Consider the following 20,640-nt stretch of genomic DNA (forward strand, 5'->3'; position numbering starts at 1 on the left):
CACTCCCGGTGGAGCGGGTGTTTGGAGGACATTTGGGGCATTTTTGTACTTCACCTGAACACGCTGCTGGTCTCCCGGTTGGTCTCCCTCCGCCACCGCTGCTTCCTTTGACCTTAGCGCGGCCGCAGTGCGAGGGGGGACCACAAGTCCCAAGCGCCCTTGCGGCAGGAAGCTGCTCACGCTAATTTCGCGCCAGGAGGCGCTTTAAATTCAGAACACTCCCCGCGTCGCGGGACAGCGGGCGGGCAGCGCCGGGACAAGCCCGGGACAAGGGCGGGACCGTCTGAAGCCGTCGCAGGCAGGAGGAGGCCGGGCTGGGCCACCCCTCCAACGTGTTTTCAATCCAGGCAAGTGACTCTGCCTGTGAATATGACTGTAAAAAAAAATTATGATTTAATTGCAGGTACCTGCTTTGCTTCCATCCCAGTTACCATGGCACAACGATCTGGGAAGGGGAGGAAGACAACATCAAATACCATAGGGGGCAGCATTACCGGGACACTAGACAACTTTATTACCAGAGCAGCGGTTGTCCTAGAACGTGAAATAACCCTCACCGAAAAGCGGCTATCTTTGGAACTTCTTGGCTCGAAGTGGTCCTCACTGGGCAACATTAGGAATGCTGTAACTCCCGAACAACCAGACAGCCAGAGATATAGTGGGGCTAGCTTGCCAGAAGTGAGCGCAGGTTTAGCTGGGTGTAACACCATCTCCTCTGTGAACAGCACTTTAGGCAGCAGTATATCATCTATGGAATGTGGGCCTGCTGAAAAAGGTTCTACAAATGACTTAGCTGATCACACACCAAAAATCCCAGCAACATGCTCCAAACAACCCGGGAAAAGAAAGAGGGGTGCGGGACGACAAAAGGGTAGATGTCCAAAGGTAACCAAAAAATCTAACTTTGTAGCAAATTCAACTCCCCCTGTAAATTTCTCATCAGCCAATGCCCTTAATGCTCTGCAGAGCGTTCCCACAATACCCATCTCCAATGCCACCTTACAGCCATCTAAATGCCCTATACCAGCAACACATATCCCTGAAGGCCTTGTGGCACAAGTGGAACAGATCTTAAAGTCATTCATGCTTCCACTCATAGAGAGACTGAAGGTTATAAACGAGAACCTGGGAAAATTACAAAAGGCTACGGTAGATAACACTCAAACATTGGAAAGCCTGTCAGCCTGCATGAAAACTAGGGGCATTGTCTCGCACCCCATAAAACATAAAAAGTCCAACAAGAGCTCACCACCAAGTCCCGCCCTACACCTACTATTGTAGTCGAGGAGCAATGCAACCTAATTAATAGGGAGCATAGCACAGAGGTTGAAAGAACTAAAATAACGGGAGATACAGGAAAAGAATGTGCTGAGGGGGCAAATAGAAAATATTGGAAAAATAGCACTGTACCACTAACACAGATTGAGGGAAATTTAAACATAGATAAGACAACCAGATGTGTGGAAAACCTCCCTGTTATTGACTTACCCCCACAATCTACCCCATTGGTGATCGTACTGGGAAACGTACCACCCCTCCTTGAGGGAGTCAAAGAGGAATACAGTCAACTTAAAAATAAGGTAACCCACTGGTTGTCTCGTAACACTGTAGAAGGTCATACGGCCGTGTATAACGTTATCATGGTCCGCCGAGTATCCTGGCTGGGCAGTTCTAGAAAATCGAGAAGGGGAGACTGTATAGTGATAAATGTCAACAGTCCCGCGCCAGTAGAAAGGATATTTAGGGAAGTGGAGATAGGAACAGCTTCTAGGGGCCAAGGTATAGAGATACTGCCACTGGGTTTCTTTTACAGGAGGTGATCCGAGGTAGATTTGATAACTGGAACATGGGTCAACACGACAGGTCACCCTACCCCAGAGATCAATCATGGCTGGGCTCCTTATCTATGAGACCAAATGGGGACCACACTTGGGGTGGACATGGCTATTCCCAGATTCCAGAGGGCCCAAATAGTTACGCAGTTCTCTCTGGTCTTAATGACTGTGACTGACTGAGTGGGAAACAAGAAATACTAGCCCCTGAAAAAAACAGTAGTACACCCTCTGATTGGTACCTCTCAGATGACAACCCAGTATCTAAGTTTCTGTCTGTGGAACCAAACTCGGAAATACCAGCTCCCACCCCAGGAGTAGGGCCACGGGTAGACAATCGCCCTAATAAAATAACGGCTGTTTCCCCTGGGGAGCATCTTGATGATTCTTTGGGTATAAATGAGTACATTCAGGATCACAATGTACTCTCTTGGAACATCGCGGGGCTGGTGGGAAAGGTCTCTGACCTCCTATGGGTGCAGTTCGGCAGCCACTTCTCGAATATATGTCTTCAAGAGACGTGGCTTGTTAACTGCAATATCTCGCTGGTGGGGTATAGAGCTTTTTTTGTCCCAGCAATTCGAGCAAACAGTGGTAGAGCAATGGGAGGCTTGGCAATCTTTACTTCTTTGGCCTTAAGATGTAGCATCAGGGTTATCCCGTTTGAAAACAGAAACATACAGGCTATTTCCTTGGGGCAAAAAGACAGCAGCCTTTATGTGATAAATGTTTACAACGCTATCCATAAAGAAGAGGGTTGTGGGATTACCGAGCTGAATAATTGTGTCGAACAGCGCTGTGGCCTTTTCAGGAAGAACTTGATTATTGTAGGAGATTTTAACGTGCACCCATGTGGCGACCCCAAGTTTAATGATATAGGGACATTGGGTTGTCCGTTAATATCGGGACTTCATTTTGAGCATTCCAAACAGGGAAATGTTCTCAATGACATGCTTAACAAGTTCGATTTGTCCTCCGCAATGAGTTATGCTTCTCCGCTTAGTAAACAAAGGGATCCAACCTTTAAAGGTAGAGGACACGGATCCTTTATAGACCACATACTGCTCTCCAGAACTACCTTATCTTTCCTTCAGGGTTTCTCAATAATCCCAAGTGTACATAGTGATCACAACCCAGTCTGTGTGACCATGGGTGGGAGCTTCATGACGAAAAAGGGTTTGGTATTAGGTACTAACACGCTGCAACCAACTGATGGTGGACGACGGATAAAATGGAACCAAGTAATCCCGTCCCTTTTCCATGAAAAACTCAAAGATGTCTGTGTGGCAGAATTTTCTTGTTGCCTCCACGTTGAATCATCGGCTGTTGGAATTCTTAAAGCCTTTGAAGGGATTGCTTCCAAAGTGGGAGGCATGTTATCTGCCCCAGTGAAATCCAGGGTGTTTAGTGACCCCAAATGGTTTTGTCCTTTATGCTCTAAAGCCACAAGAGATCTTAAGGCGGGACTGAAAGAAACACCCAGGGATAGAACTCAGATCGGCATACTCCGGAAAAATTATAAAAAAGCCCTGGCTTCAAATGGAAGTGAAAGAAGCAATCTGGAGGGAGCTCCTAGATCCACTGACCCTATCTAGTAGCTCCAGATTCTGGAGCATTATCAATCGATCACCTTTTCTAGCGGAAGGGGCTAAAGAAGTGGGTACCAACATAACGGAGGACGAATGGGTGTCTCACTTTGCTAATATTTTTAAAAGCACATCTACCCCGCCATACCTGCCTGATAAGATTTCAGGCAAGGACGTAGTTGGAGGAGGGCATTAATAATCTTACAAATAAGAAGGCCCCTGGCCCGGATGGCATCCCCCCGGACGGCATCCCCCCGGACGGCATCCCACCGGACCTTTTTAAATCTAACCCCTCCATTTGGGCTTCGATCTTGGCTGCGGTGGGTAACGCCGCGGCAAAAGAAGGATGTCCAATACCTTGGGGAGTTTCAACAATTGTGCCTGTATATAAAAAGGGAGAGCGAAATTGTACTATGAACTATAGGCCAATCTCCCTGATTGACTCAGTTGTAAAGGTCATAGGGGGAGTCATACTAAAGAGATTGACTGCTTGGGCGGAGGAGAATAAGATCATCTCGGATATCCAGTATGGGTTCCACCCAGGCCACTCGACTATGGCACAATGCCTAAATCTCTATCTGATCCTAGGAAAGTACACCATCGCTCGTGCAGGGACCATCTACATGGCCTTCATGGATCTTTCGTCCGCATTTGACTGTGTCAATCGGGGAAAGTTGTGGCAATCCATGAGGGGCATGGGAGTGGAGCGAAACCTGGTGGACTTTCTGTTGGATCTGCATAGAGATACAAAGGCAAACATCAGATATACCATAGACCTCAAGGTAACTAGGAATTTTAACACTGAAAGGGGGGTGCGACAGGGGTGTATATTGGCACCTTTCCTTTTTAATCTTTACATTAATGACCTTGAAGTATCACTGTTAGAAACAGGGCCTGACTACCCATATGTGGGACGGCGGGGCCTGCCTGTCTTGCGATATGCAGACGACACAGTCCTCTTGGCTCGTACCCCGAAAGGGTTACAAACCCTACTTGATGCTTTCCACAGGCTTATGGCTAGCAGAGATCTGTCCATAAATAACTCCAAGTCCTATGTGATGCAGGTAGGGTTGTGCCCAAAAAGACAGTATCCTTTCACGGTGAATGGAGACAGAGTACCAATGTGCACAACCTTTTCGTATCTGGGTGTCCTAATAGATCACCGGCTCAACTGGGTCGCACTTTTAAACAAGAAAAGAGGAGAGGTGACCAGGGCTAACGCTGCGTTATTCGGCTTTGCAGCCAAAATGGGCAATCGCCCTGTGGCTGCTATGTTAAAGGTCTATCGAGCTAAGAGTATTTCTATAGCCAGCTATGGGAGTGATCTATGGGGATATTCTGGACTTGAGGGTCTACAGGTGACGGAAAATAATTTTTTTAAACAGTTATTGTGTGTTCCAAAGGGGACTGCGAACCTATTAGTACACGAAGAAACTGGCACGCCTTTCATTTGTGACATCTTGGCTTTGCGTCCCCTAACTTTTTGGCTACAAGGTTGGCTTAACAAACATCTTGATCTTACACATAAACTTCTTAAAGAGATCATGAGTTTAGATGACATGATTAACATTCCATGGTTGAAATATTTAAAGATGTGTTTTAGCGAGCTGGGACGCCTGGACTTGTTTTTAAAACCTGATTGTATTACCAGAGAAGATGTGGCGCTTGTAAAACACTCCTTTATCTTACATAAAATAATGGAAAGGGAGGAGAAAGAACTGCTGAAGCCCAGTGTTCCAAATATATGATGTTTAAAACATCTTTAGATCTGGAACCATATTTACAGTGGCCGTTACCAGCCTACGAGCGATATTTACTAATCAGGTTTAGAATGGATCTTTTCCATCTCCTATTAGCTGACCCAGGGGGATGTCATAAAGGGAATGTGCTAGCACCCTGGGGCTGCGACAATATGTCTCCTCGGGATCTGCTGCACTTTGTTTTTTTGTAAATTTTATGAAATGCCCGGACTTTTTATTTAAAAAACATTTTTAAAAAGTTAAATTTCGTACAAGTACGTCCCGCTCTCTATTATCTGCAACTGTTAAAACCTGAATGTATTCCCTTTGTGGCTGTTTTTTTAAAATGTTCTCTGAAGTTTAGAAAAAGTCTGGAACCCTAAATGAATTGGTTAAAATATTTTATGGCTCTTCTTTTTAATTCATACTATTTATTGGATCTTTTATGCTGCCCTCCTCATCTCGTGAATCTTGAAGTTATACTACCAACATTGTGTTAAACTTGGGGAATGTGTATATCTTTTTTGTGTTTGCATACTGTGTATTTTAACTTGTGGTGTAATGTATTTTGTAAACTTGTAACTTTTATGGTTTCATATCAAGTAAACCGAATAAAGTACATTAACTTGACTCCCCTATATTGATCAAACTCTGTCTCGTACCTTCAGAATGTATCGAAACCCAGACTGTTTATCCCAACCCATTTGCAGTCTGATTTATTCTCTGTCCACGCTTGGTTCAGTGTTTCTATAATCTGTTGTATTTGTTGTTGACTTGTTGCATATGTAAAGCGCACTGATATCCTAGGTATGATTTGCGCTATATAAAACAAAATAAGTAAATACATCTGGCAGTGTGGAGCTTGTGGTCGGAAAAAAAACAACTCTTTTCCATTGATTTTCTGGCAATGAAGGCAATTAATTTGGCTCTTGAGGCCTTTCTACCATCCATTTCGTACAGCGTCCTAATCCAAACAGACAGCACAACCACAATGCACTAAAAACATGACGGGACCAGATCCAGTTCTATTACTGGAAACCCAAATGATCTGGCACTGGCTCTGGTAAGGAATTTAGCCATTCAGGCTGCACAATTGCCCAGCCGTCAACATTGTCAGGCAAACCTATTGAACAGATACTATTTAGAAAGCCATGAGTAGGTTTTTCACAACATGTCTTGTAGTACATATTCCATGACTGTCGAATAGATTTGCTTGCCATCATCCAAAATGCTAAAATGCCCAAATGTTAGCTTTAGAGTGTAGCAACCAGTATTGATTATCAATGCCCTTTGATGAATTGGTCCAACAAGTTTCTTTACGCCTATCCACCAGTCCCAATTATGCCGTCAGTGTTAATGAAGATGAAACGCTCAAATGCACAATGCCAATCATTGCCCAGGAGTGTCAGCCACTCCGGTCTCCAATGCTTCTTCTCTTGTCCATGAAACCTCACAAGAATCTACAGGGCAGACCAAGCCTGTTGTTCAGACTGCAAAGTAAATTACATCACCCGAACATGGCATTCTTCAATTTGGCAGCACAGGTCTCAGATCATGCAATTTAGCTATCCAAATTTACTCCAGGAAGGTATGAACATCCTCAAAGTGGTGCAGCAAGCGTTTACTAGAAAATTATATGTTTTCAAATGGAAAAGCTTTGTGGTTTGGTGCCTTGAAATTAATTACAATGACTGCTGTTGATAGGATGTAGCCCTTTTTAACATTCTTCACTTGACAAAGTCAAACTTTTGTTAGCTTCTATAAATGTTATCTTGTCTGCCATGAGAGCGCACAGATAGGATGGGCCTGCACAAAGATCCATCTTCATAATTCCTGTGATGAAATATTTTGGAGGGTCATAAAAAGATATTTCCTCTGAGACAGGTGGCTCCTTTCCTGGTGGCAACTTCATTTGGTCCTTTCTTCACTGTAGCACCTTATTTGGAGGCAGCTTCCTTATTAGCTATTACATCAGCCAGGAAATTTAGCAAGCTGCAAACTCTTTCTGCAATGGAACCTTACACAATATGTCAGTCCAAAAAAGTGGTATTTATGAGACGCCTGTCTTTCTTCTCTAAAGTTGTATACAACTTTCACATCAGCCAAACAGTTTCTCTTCTGGTTTTCTTTAGTAATCCCTTTTATCCAGCAGAGAAGTCCCTTCATTATCTTGATCTCAGAGGAGACTTTAGATTTTATCTAGACAGGACCACAGTCTTACATTAACTAAGCAGTTGTTTGTCAATTGTGGTCCTCTCTGTATTGGCATGGCTTGGCCCAAACAATTCTTTACCAGATGCATAGGCTTGGGTATTGCCTTTTTGTTATCATATTGAGAACAGGCCCCTTCCTGGTTCACTTAGAGCTCATCCTACTCAAGAAAAGACATTACTGCAGCCTAGTTGAGGAGTGGATGTGGCCTAATGGCTAGGGCAGTTGACCTCAAATCCTGGGAAGCGGGATCAAGTCTCGGCAACAACGCTCAACATCCTGTGATTCTGTGCAAATCACTTAATCTCCCCATGCCTAACAAAAATGCACGTTTCCTCATATAATGCAACTGGTGCTCATGTAAAGCGCTCTGATTCCTGATACCTTCGGGACAGATTCTTGGCAAAAGAATACTACATTTATGCTACACCTCACTTACTTCCCTCGTACTAAACTTAGGTTAGGTACATCGGGGTAGGCGTCTTTCAGAAGCACCAGTTGAGTACTTTTAGCCTCTGTTATTTATGTCTGTATTTATCTATGGGTTAGGAATCATACAATGCTTGTACAGTATTATTTTATTCTACCCTTTATACTGTATGCATTATAATTTACAACCAGCTTACGATTGTAGCAGTTCATTTCTTATGCTTGAGAAAGAAGACTGTTCAATAAAACCTTTTTATTGAAAACGTCCGTCTATCTATTTCTCTGCACCTCTGGTGAAACGAAGCATGCACGATTGACTGAGTGAAATATCTATCAATTGTTTCCACGACTCTGATGATCAGTTTTATCTTGGGGAAATAAAGTTGTCATGTTTATGCGGTTGTCAGAAACTAATCCCTTCTTGTGAATTCGAGAAAGTTTTCTAGTGACCTCTGAGCTAGCTGGCACTCACAATTAAGTCTAATATATTCGATAGAGACCTAGTAGGCCTCAGTCCTACGTCTAACCTATAGGATATATTATTCCAATGCGCAGAGCCTATTGGGAGTATAGGAACTACACTACAGAGTGAGAGAGTTAGTTTGTTATTTAGTGAGAGTGAGAGAGTGAGTGAGGTAGTAAGAGTTTGTTAGTTTTTGAGAGAGAGTTAGTTAGTTAGTTAGGTAGTGAGAGAGAGCATTTGTTAGTGAAAGATATTTTGAAAGTTAGTTAGTTATTAATTGAGAGTGAGAGCATTAGTGTTTTAGAATGAGAGAGTTAGTTAGTGAGAGGGAGAGAGTTAGTGAAATAGTGAATATGTTTCATTTTTTATTGGTGGGTATAAGTATTAGGAGGGTGAAGGTTAGTTTGTTAGTGCGAGTGAGAGTTAGTTATTGAGAGAATTAGTTTGTGAGTGAGAGTTAGTTTGTTAGTTTGTGAGACAGTTATTTAAGCAGGTAGTGATTGAGTTAGTGATAGAGTTAGTTAGTTAGTGAGAGTGCGAGAGTGAGTTAGTGAGAGAGTTAGTTTTTGTGAGTGAGAGAGCTTGTTAGTTATTTAGTTTTTGAGAGTGAGATGTGTTTTTAGTTCGTTAGTGAGAGTGCGTGAGTTTGTTAGTGAGAGAGCTAGTTATGGTTTTTAGTTTTAGGGTGAGAGAGTTAGTTACTTAGTGAGAAAGTGAGTGAGTTAGCTGGTTAGTTAGTGAGTGAGATGGAGTAACAGAGTTAGTGAGAGAGTGAGTGTGGTAGTGAGAGAGAGTTTGTTAGTGTTTGATAGAGAGTGATTTAGTGAGTGAGAGAGTTGGTAAGTGAAAGATTTAGAAATGTAGTAACTTATTTATGGAGTTTGAGTGTTTGTGAGTTAGAATGAGAGAGATAGTTAGTGAGAGTGATAGAGTTATTGAATTAGTGTGAGTGATAGAGTAAGTGAGCGTGTTAGTGAGATAGTGTGAGTTAGTAAGTTAGTGAGAGAGTTATTTATTTAGTGAGAATTAGATAGTTATTTAATTACTTAGTTATCGAGACTTAGTGAGTTATTGAGTGACAGTGAGGGAGTTAGTTTGGCAGTTATTTGTTAGGATGAGAATGTAAATTGTTATTTTGTGAGCTGTTTGAAGCAAAGAATGGAGGAAGCGCTGAGAGAGTGTGTATCCATGAACGTTTGGAGGGGCCAGTGTGCTGAGAGATGGAAGTGTGTGTTGGTTATTTTGAACTGTAGTTACTGGTGAACGTGAAATAGCCCTATTAGTAATGAGGGCCACATAAGGAAATATGTGCAGTGGGTACTGTTAGTTAAATGTGGAAGTTGGCTAGAATCCGTTGTAATGCAAAAATAGCCTGAAGGCTAAAAATCCCAAAGTGAATTTTAAAATTGTTTGTTGATGAATAACTGACCAAAATTTGTTAGGTAACTTTTTATTATTATTTATATTTGCTTACATTTTGTATTATAAAGTAAGTGATTCTGTAAAAAAAAACGGTAGTTACGTCGTATATGTATGCATGTATTTTAAACATATTTATTCTAGTGCAATATCCTTTAATATTTTAATAATAACACCATTGCAAAATATTATTTGCCTGGTTGATAATCAGGGACTATGTATAAAAACATCTCAGAATTATGGCGACTGAAAATTATTTTGTGATTATATTCAACACTGACTTCGTGTTTAACATAAACATATGTGCTGATCTGGTATTAAGTGGACTCTCCAGAACAACTCTGTCAACAGAAATACTGTGATTTCTTAAAGTAGGAAGGTAAGCACACAGTAGCATCCCAAGAGACACAGAAGACGTAAAGAAATGTGACTGAAACGAAAGAAGATGATACTGCAGACCAGGGCAAGAATGGATATCGCCTGCACAATAGACACACACTGAGCCAATTACAAATAACAATGAGTCAAAGATTCAGTCTTGAGCGAACGCAGACAGTAAAACAGATGAGAAGCCTAAAACACCTCTGATGGTGGGGCAGCCACTCAGCCAGAGATTGCGGCAATAAAGCCAGCATAGTAATTTACAAACTTACAATAGAATTCAGACGAGGTGCCATAATGATACACCATGGTCACTGGTAAACGAAGGCTGATGAAATTTCAAGAAGTTACTGATATCAGACATGACCAGCACCAGCCTGGAGGCACTTCTCTGACTTCCCGTGCTTATGTGCGTATCACGCCGGCCCCTCATATCTTTCACTGGGCTTGACAGGTGTTCACTTTGTACATTTTTCTTAGCTGCTCTGATGAGTGACATTCAAATTGTGCAGCCATGTAAGGACGCGGGGCAGGATGAGGGGGGAAGGGGTGGGGCAGACAGGCTAGTTCAATTATAGTGACGGGATTGCCTTCTACATGACTGGAGCTCGTTTGATCAATCACAGACAAGAGTTGTGCTGTATGCATTAGCCTGCAATGTATGCAACAAACGTAGGAATGAATATTGTTCTCCCTTGGGAGTTTTTGTTGTCGTCATTTTTACTCGTTTATACATGACGGTATTGCTAAAACAGTCCGTTTTAATTATTGAATGAATGAGGGCGCCATTTTACCACATGGCATGGTTCAAGCACTTTGAACCAGAGTAGGTAATTGGAGACATCGGAAAACATTGCACATCAGCATCAGAGTTAATTTAGGGGCCTTTCATGTTTATTGTGAAATGCAATGCACCTTCATACCATTTGTATGCCCATGCCATTTAGTTGTATTCCACATCACATACAAGACAAAAAACACAATATGCGGTGCCCTGTTCTATTAACAGATTTCAGTATTAGAGAGTATACAAGGACGCCCTTTTAACAACTGCAATTTGGTTTAATAAAAGTATGATAAATGCAGGAGAAGTCTTCTCTCTTATAGACCCCAAGACAAGACGCAAATCGTAGGAGTTGCAAATTAGACATTTTTTCAGACTCAAAATGCAATAAAAAAGTGGCAAAAAGTAAATTTATTGCAGAAGTGCTATAGCGGGAAAGTTGGAAATGGAGCAAAAGTACAAGCTAAGCTGATAAGAAGTGAAAAAAAGGGAAAATAAAAACAACTGTTTTAAAGAACTCATGCGTGTGGTAGCTTGCCCCTAGCTGGAACGGGAGCAGCGGCTCACGGCCATGCTAATTAAAAACAAATGTTCGGCACGCTGCTGCTAGCTCCCACAAAGTGAATACCACCACAAGCACGAGTGTGCTTGAAAAGGAGATGACCGATTTCTAGAGGTCATCTCCTAGAGCAGCGCATGCGCACTGCCTAGGTGAGACCTAAAAAGTAGTATTCCGGGGTCCCCGCATGCAGGCATTATTATTCTGCTTTATAACTTCGGTGAAGATGCCCACGGTGTTGTACTCCGATTACAAGTAATTAACAATTCCTTGCTTAGTGTGGTAGCAAGCTTCGTACAGGTATGCAGATGTTACAAAAGGAGAAGTACTAATTAAATCTGTAGAAGAGCTTCAGCATGTGTTTGACCAGAATGATGCACAGTATTATATACGTTGGTACCACAGGGCTATACAATACATTCTTCACCAACTGATAAAAAGTGATTAAAGGATCGCATCATCTGGTGTAGTCAAGCATAGGTGTGCTTTACTAAACACTGGTTGGTAGGAATTGGGGTGTATTTTTATTTTCCTGTTAAAGGAGTGTTGAAAAGATAGGTCCTTGAGTCGTTCCCTTTTAACTCCTTCATTAACAATCTAGAACTCTTGTGTGAATGGATAAACACCGTTGTCTATTTACATAATTGAGATTTCATTTTTGTTCCTTGATGTTAACCCAAATGCCTGTGACAACTGACAACAGTATCTCAGTATTGTGCAAGACCTTCCAACGGTACTGTCTGGGTGAATAATTAACTCTTAATGCCTAGCTTATTAACCTGTATTTTTGAGTGTACAATAAATCTTATGAACATTAAAAAATAAACAAAAAGAAGGAATATGCAGGGAAGATAATTGTCAATTAAACTGTTTAAACAAAATATATATTAAGAAACAGCACAACTGATTTACATATGCTTAGCTTTTTGGTATTCATAAAATGTGTTTCCATAGCTTCCTGGTTATAGTTAGCCCTAGCTAACCATAACTAGGTGTGGTTTTAGACGGCTACTTCACAAAGCCTTCATACTTTACAAAAAAATGTGAGTGTTCAAAAGCACAGAAATGGCGCAGACTATTATACACCATCTACCCATTATTTCTAAGGTAGGGAAGAAATTCAGTCTTAGCTACATCAACATCTTGTCTTTAAACATTGCCAAAACTGCACTAATTTCTTTGGTACCGAAAAGAAATCTGATAAGGAAATGTTGCCTTAAAGCTAAAGAAACTGTTAGAGAACAAAATGATAACTGTTATCTTACTGTTAGGTTCACTAGCAACGAAAGCTGGATGGCACAGTTGGAAAATAATCTGACACCTTTAAAATAATGTAATGCTGCACTTGTAAGGTTTGTTAAAGGTTTTGGAGGTCAGTCATTGCAAGCTATATTATCAGTATATGGAACTCACGCATTCACGGCAGTGATGTTTGGTCTTGAACTCTGGGGAAATGGAAATTGCACGTCTCTTATGCCCTACACAGTAATATATTTGAGTCCAAATTGTATTCTTCTGTACCAGGTCTATTAGTGATAAAGTACAATTGTATCGCACATTGGAGAATGCCCTGTGTAAGTGGTGTGCAGCTGTGAATCTGGATGGCAGTATACTTTAGCAGATTATCTGTGTTAAAAAAACAAAAAACTAAAATATCTTGTTTAAACAAGATTGGCTCAAATTGTATTGTTTGCCAAAAGAGTTCTGTGTGCTAAAATAATTCAGAATTATAACTAAAGTTTCTTATTGGGTTTCTCAATACTAGTAGGATTTCACAAAGTGGGTTGTTCACTGACCTAGGGAAAATTGTAACCGCTTACCTTTTTGTCTATGGTGGTTATCACTTAATTGTTGGGGATCAAAAGAGCCAAACCATAATGAAATATATCACTGTTTTTTAAATCTTTCACCTCATTAAAATAGGTGTTATGCTTATATTGTACAGGCAGGAGATTGTGCAGATGTGTATGTTTAGAGCTCCATTCAACCCTTGGTGATAATGTGTCGATTTGTTTCATCATTAGCAGTGGCTTTCTAACATGTTACTTTACTTTACTTTGTGTTGTCTTCCAGTTGGGCCGACCATCCTAAATAAAATTGAAGCTGCTCTCAGGAATGAGAACCTAGCAGTGGAGGTTGTGGATCAGTGCTTAGTCTGCCTCAAAGAAGAGTGGATGAAGTAAGAGATTCCTCTAGTATACTTTTGACTTTACATTTACATACTTTTGACTTGTTTGTTCCAAACCTGCAACAGTTTCAACCTGTGGGTGATGCGCCCTTTAATGCACAGCTCTTCTTCAGTCTAGTATGGGATTGAAGCATATGATTTTTATCTACTCTGCTGTAAACATGATACATCTGTGGTCTTTCTTTGATTTGCAGATAGTTTCAGAGCTGAACCATAATCTTTAGTCTTTGCTAAAAGGGAGGAATCACAAAATGTGGGCCTGATGGTTCACTAGAATAATGCATTCTTTGGGACCTTTGTTTAATCTCATGGTCACAGGTTCATATCACCAGTTAGCCCTTTATCCTGCTGAGGTCGCTAAAATTAGTACAAATTAGTCCTATTGAGATGGATAATAAACATTGGTTGTTCAGCACCAAGATACCCGTCTCTGTAAACATGCACATTATAAATAAACATTATGTTATTAAAGTGTTCCATAATGCTGTTTATCAACCTGTCTGCCACGCTGAATGAAACTGGTTATTTGTTTGTCCAGGAATTTATTCATCCTATAGGGTCCTATAAGGGCAGTCTGAGAATTTAACCTTAATTTCGTATGCCACAAGCAAATCTATTGAAGTAAAATAAAAAAAGATAGTGTCTTCTTTTCAAAGCACAAATTGTCCTAAAAAGAGATCCTAAAGACTTTACTGTTAATCAAATTTCGAAGAACGTTGTTACTTGTAGGGTGTAGAGGAAATGTACCTAGCAATATGTACCATCAACATCAGTTACTCTTGTGATGCATTAATTCCACAAATGGAATTTAAATTTGAGGTTCAACTCTTACATTTTCGTAAATCCCACAAATTACAGTACATTGCTTTAATATAATAATAATTAAATCATAATAATTATATTCTTATATTTATAATAGTTCCATTCATTGTTGACAAACTAAGCGTGATGTTGTAATCTCCACAGTTAGTGTCAGGTCTCACAGTAAGTGGTCTTTCAAATCAGCAGTTAGTAGAATTTCTCACAACAGACTTTCAAAACATCTGACAGGTGCTTCACGAGTTACCTCACTTGTTACCATGTTATTCTTGTATTCAACGACATTTACACTTAGTGATGATGGTGACCAAGAACATCTGAACTCACTTGTGCTTATACTATTTTTGCTACATTCTCAATATTATTTTCAGGGAGAGACAAAGTTGATTGGCTTAGGTCAAGTATCAAAGACTTACCTTAATCGAAGCAATGATCGGTCTCCCTAAATTGTTATACCTATTTGTCAATATACCAATACCCTTAACTCAAACCTTTTTTAAATTGCTGTGGACCATCATGATTGCTCAGGTCTGGCGGCCAACCCGAGTGAGCTGGGAGCTGTTGACACGTCCGTTGTTGAAGGGAGGGCTAGGAGCTCCTGATTTTGAGCTGTATGCGCTGAGTGCACAACGCAATTTCTTCACTTTTGGATACATCCCATCCCGTTTCAGCCGCACATGGCCACTGAGAAGGACATGGCCGACCCCACCCCATTGCAAGTGGCTGTCTATAAACCGTACCACAGAACGGCCAACAAAATAAATACAGTCGAAACCCTGCGCTGGGACCCTGCGCTGGGCCTGGGATGGCCTACGAATGCGGACAGATAATCCACTTTAGTTTGCTCCCTCCTCACCTCTTGCATTCCACCCACTTCCCTTTCCTACATGACATGGGAGCCATCACACATGCCCGTAAAATGGGCATCTCTACATTAGGCAACCTATATCCAAAAGGCACACATTTCTAGATCCGCCCACAAGTCATGATGATACACAGGTACCGATACTAGAATTACTCCTCTATTATTAATTTCGAGCTGCCTGTAAAACAATGCACCCTACATTTCCAATTTCTCCATCCATCATTAATCCATTAGAACATCTATTAATCACACCGTCCTCTAATAAACTGATTACTAGGCTCCACACTTATACGCAAAATAATAATAAATGGGTTTCCCCAAAGGCTCTAGGGGAAAAAAGTAATGATTTAGGGGCATATGTATGAAGCCCCTTTCCCATTCGCAAACCGGCTGATTCTCAGAATCGGCCCATTTGCGAACGGGAAAAAGCCTTTTGGATTGTATCATCCCAAAAGGCTCTTGCAAAATAGGTAATCGCAAAATTTGCGATTTCTTAAATGCGATGTAAAAAGCACCGAAGTTGTGCGATTTCTCCTTAAGAAGTGACAAATTATCACCAACTTCAAGTTGGTGGTAATTTGCGATTTCTTTGAAAAATTCACTTTTTTCAATTTTTCAAAGTGCCATGTGGCGCACATACATACCCTTAGGGCGTGTATGTGTGCCACATGTGCACACATGCACATCTTAGGGGTGAAACAGGGTGTCCTTTTGACACTCTGGCACCCTTGAAATTGCATTCTCAATTCCCATAGGAATGAATGGGGAGGTATTCCTTAATTGCGAATCGCAATTTGCGATTCGCAATTAGTAGGATTCGCAAAATTATTTGCAAATCCTACATACATAGCGTTTTGCGATTCTCAAATGGCGATTCTCTAAAAATCACTATTTGAGAATCGCAAATGTATCCTTTGATACATATGCCCCTAGGTCATCTTAATGAATCAAGAGCTGCAACTTCTCAATTCTTGAACAATGATTAGAACAATTATGATTATTCAATTTTCCACTAAGTGGTTCATGCTCCTGCCTGCATTTTATTGAGTTTCCTTTAATTTCACAATGTGGTGTCACTAAATTGGACAAAAAGAGGACTCTGCATGCAACTGGGACAAGCAGGCAATTAGTATGCAAATATAATGTGCTTCCAATATGTTCCTGAAAGCCTGTGAAAATATTTCATATAGTGTTAAACTGTGCTGGTGGTTGCCTAATGGCAGAAAACAGAGTGTGTCGGTAAATGGAATTGACCCCCGGGAACAGAATGAACAGTGAGTGCCCCAATGATCAATCCAAGGCTAAATCTGTGCAGACCCTTTGTTGGTGTGGTGTAGTAGAAGAGGGGTAGAAAACAATGAAAGAACCTTTGAAAATTAAAATAGATCTACCAAAGGAAATGATAGCCCAGAGAGAACTAAAAAAAACACGTTTGAAATACCTTGAAGTAGTTGTCGTAGAGGTGAAAAACACTATGGAAAATCATGTGGTGGTGGATGAAGGATTGGAAAATGGGAAGTTTGCAATCTTTATTACCTCTAATGAGTTGTCAAACCATGTGTCAAACCATGAGCCAAGCAGTAAGGACTGCCTGGAAAGTGGTATAGTGGCTAAAGGAAGAGTGTCTCTTTAGTACATCACAAAAAGAAGCAAGAGCCTTTGTGAACCATGTTCATGTTTGTTAGTTATAGCTATTGACTTTTAGGTCACTCATAGCTTTTGTCTATCTCAAGTATTTTCATCATCAAGGGCAATTTTTTTTGGGTCAAAATGTGTTTATTGAAACATTTGTCACATATAACAAACAGTGCATAAAGAATATAGCTCACAATGCCTTTCAAGTATTTCGACGGGAACAGGTACCAATCTGTATGTAGCTAACATAAAGAGCACAGGTTCTAGTTGGCTTCTTAGGTCTGTCCCTCAATGTTTGCAGAAAATGCCGTACTATAACGAAAAAACAAAAATAGCCCCAATCGTTCTCGGGAGCTACTGGGCCCAACTCTCCACATAGCGTCAATATGTGCAAACACTTTTGAGAAATAAACATTAAGCATCCAATGCAGATCTATTCGATGTCTTATACAGGCATTGCCTAAATTGAAGCAGAGCATGTAACAACGATCACCCTTGCACAGATATATAAGATATAAAGAGAGAAAAGAGAAGCAAGTAAACAGACAAAGGAAAAGAAAAGAAAAATAGGGGGGGGGGCAAAAAGAAAAAGAAACAATCCAACTACGGTGATACCCAGGGAAATGAGCGATGCCCACTTGCTGGCTGCAAGGGGGAGAGGAGGGCGAACCATAATGAAAGCCTCCCACGACCAGCGCCAGATGCTATCCTCGTTGTGACTGTCATATCAATGGTGTTGTCTCACAAAGGGAGCAGGGGTGCTTCAGATCAGGAAGAGGTGTAACGCCCTCAACCTAGGACTGCAGGCATAGAGGGGAAGACCCTCTGAGAGGTAGCTAACCAGGGGGGACCAGATATAGTCGAATCCCGTCCTCAATTCCTCTGTGATGTCCGTTAATCGCTCCATTGCCAACGCCTTCCATAATCGAGCGTGCAATTGTGAGAGCGAGGGGGCCTCGGGTCTCTTCCATGCCCTCGCAATAGCCATATTCGCAGCTCCCAGGCAAACCCACAAAATGGATCTGTCAGCATGTGTTTGGCATTTGAGTAGGGGATCGTGCAAACCCAGTAGTATGTGTTCCATGGACTCTCCTATTGGATAACCTAGTATGAGCTTAATCTGGGAAAGAATCTCCTTCCAGAAGATTTGAATGACCAGGCAGTCCCCCCATATATGTTTAAAGTCTCCCAATAGACCACAACCTTGCCAACAACGGTCAGCGGTACCCGGGAAGACAGAGTGTAATTTGTGGGGGTGAAGGTACCAATCATAAAGTGTTTTATAATGGGCTTCCCTGAGATACATAGATGTATTACATTTCGCTATATCTTTATATAGGGATTCCCATTGCTTGTCTGAGGGTGGTGTTGGTAGCATGTCTCCCCAAAATACTCTGTGGCGTTGTGGACGTTGTGGTGAGAGTGTAAGTAGAAGGTATACGTAAAGGAAATACACCCTTTGTCCGTCTGGAAAAATTTCTCAATTGGAAGGAAGTCTCTAGTGGCAGTTTGGCGAATCTGTGGTTGTTGGACCCAATGAAGTACTTGAGTATAGTGGAAACGATCAGTGACTGGTAGGTGGAAGCGATTCATACAATCGTGGAAGGAGCGTATTTTAGAGCCTTGGAAGAGGTTCGAGATCATCAGGCAACACCCCTCCCTCCATAAATCAAAGGGCTCATGGTGAAGAGCTGGGGGAAGTTCTTAGAAAAATGTATGGGAGTGTAAGGAGACGGAAATGTAGTTAGCGGAAGCGTTTGGGTTACTGCATCCCACACTTGGAGGGTGGTAGAGGTAGGTACACTTAGGTAAGCATTAAGAGGCCTATCTGTTTTATGTCGTCATGGCAAGTCCCAGATCGTTCTACCCGTAACCTGTCTGTCGATATGGAGCCATAAGTTGTCAGATTTGCCCAGTGACCATTCGCTCAGTACCCGTAATTGAGCCGCCCTGTAGTAGGTTAAAAAATCTGGGAGGGCCAAGCCTCCCTTCAAACGTGGTCTCGTTAACAAATGATAGACGAGCCGTGCACGCTTTCCTTGCCAGATAAATTTGAGCAGCATGGTTTTAAGTTCAGAGAAGATTTGGTTGGATGGGAAAGCCTTGGAAGAGGTACAGGAGACGTGGCAATATGTTCATTTTATTTGCATTGACCATCCCTATCCATGAGATGTAGGCTGTGCTCCATTTTTTGCAGTCCGCTCTCAGGCGTTTAAGCAGGGGTGGAAAGTTGGCCTTGTATAGGTCTGTAAGTTTAGGAGTGATTTGGACCCTTAGATAGGTAATGGCTTTACGGGCCCACTGGAAGGGGGATGTCTCCTCCAGATACAGTTGAGTGGACAAGGACAGAGTGAATCGAGGGCAATTTTATTGTACCACAAACCTGTAGAGGTTTGGCGACGTTTTTCCAGACCTCCGCTCAAAGGTACATTCATAGATGATGTGCTAGATAGTAGCACAAGCTACATTATGAAAGGAAATAATTTATTCTGCGTTTATATGGTTTACAGAAGTACCATAAGGCCCACTCGATATAAAAAGTATGTGTCAGGGATCTTGTCCCAGTAATCCAGAAGTTAGCCTGCCACATTTTTCTCCAACGTCTTCCTTTGTTGGCGTATCCAGGGCTGTAAATTTTGTTTCAAAAAGTACTTGTCCAGAGGGCAAAAGTAACTGAAATATACTTGTTAGGAAATCTGCTTGTCCCACACAATACCTAAATCACTCAGATGGCCGGAACAAACACATTACTATTTTTTTGTATTTTTTTTAAGTTTTAACCCCAGAATTCTGCTGGTATAGAGATCATACTATCAGTGCTCTTCTAGTGTGGAGCTAGTACACTGAAATTGGAACCTGTGATACAAAGGTTACATGTAGATTCATGCAATGTGCACGTTACCCACTTATGCAGTACGATGCCTCCAAACTTTGATCAATAAATCACATAAAATCACTTCTTTGGGAGCATTAATCTATTCAGCTTTCTCAGTGCTATTCTAATATGGGACCTTCAGGAATAGACAGTGATCTTTGCATAGTTGTGTAATTTAAATCTGTGAACCTGCATGCTAAACGTGCATCTCTGCAGCATGTTATTAGCCCTCTGAACTGCCTGTATCTGTAAACTTCAGACTGCAGGTAGAACTCTGCGATGGACACATTCTAAGTGGCATCTCATTCACGTTTTATCCAGCAGCATTCAGATTAGCTTCTTTATTATTTTAAATGCTTATTCTTTTCCCTCTTTCTGCCCCTCTTTCTTGTCCTTTGGTTTATGGTTTCTCCTTCCCTTCCTATCTTTTTAATGATCTCTTTTTTAAATGTTCTTTTCGTTTTTTGTTTTTATGAGATTACTGCTTTAATGTATCCTCCCGTTTCTCCTCTTTTATGCCCCCTTACCATCTTTTCTCTAATTTCCCTTTTCACTCCTATTTTCTCTCGCATTCCTGGGGTGGGTGCTGCTGCAGTGAAGAGCGGAGTCTTCAGAGAGCAGCTATTGTTTTCAGACACAGACACAGATTTTTAATGAGGCACTCACATGCACGCCTCCTGCACACACACTCGCTCACATACATGCCTCCCACACACACACTCACTCACATGCACGCCCCCACACACACACTCACTCACATGCATGCCTCCCACACACACACACTCACATGCACGCCTCCCAGACACACACTCACTCACATGCACGCCTCCCAGACACACACTCACTCACATGCAC

General features: G+C 41.5%; 1 protein-coding gene across 3 annotated transcripts in view; it reads left to right on the plus strand.

The window, feature by feature from the left end:
• Positions 1–20,640, plus strand: part of FLCN (folliculin) — a 205,488-nt gene that overhangs the window by 135,012 nt on the left and 49,836 nt on the right. For all 3 annotated transcript variants that reach the window (XM_078665222.1, XM_078665221.1, XM_078665223.1), the window contains exon 11: positions 13,477–13,582. In XM_078665222.1, coding sequence (XP_078521348.1) covers positions 13,477–13,582 — 106 coding nt within the window. The remainder of the gene's footprint in view (positions 1–13,476; positions 13,583–20,640) is intronic.

Source organism: Lissotriton helveticus, chromosome 10 (assembly GCF_964261635.1).
Source record: "Lissotriton helveticus chromosome 10, aLisHel1.1, whole genome shotgun sequence".
NCBI lineage: Eukaryota > Metazoa > Chordata > Amphibia > Caudata > Salamandridae > Lissotriton > Lissotriton helveticus.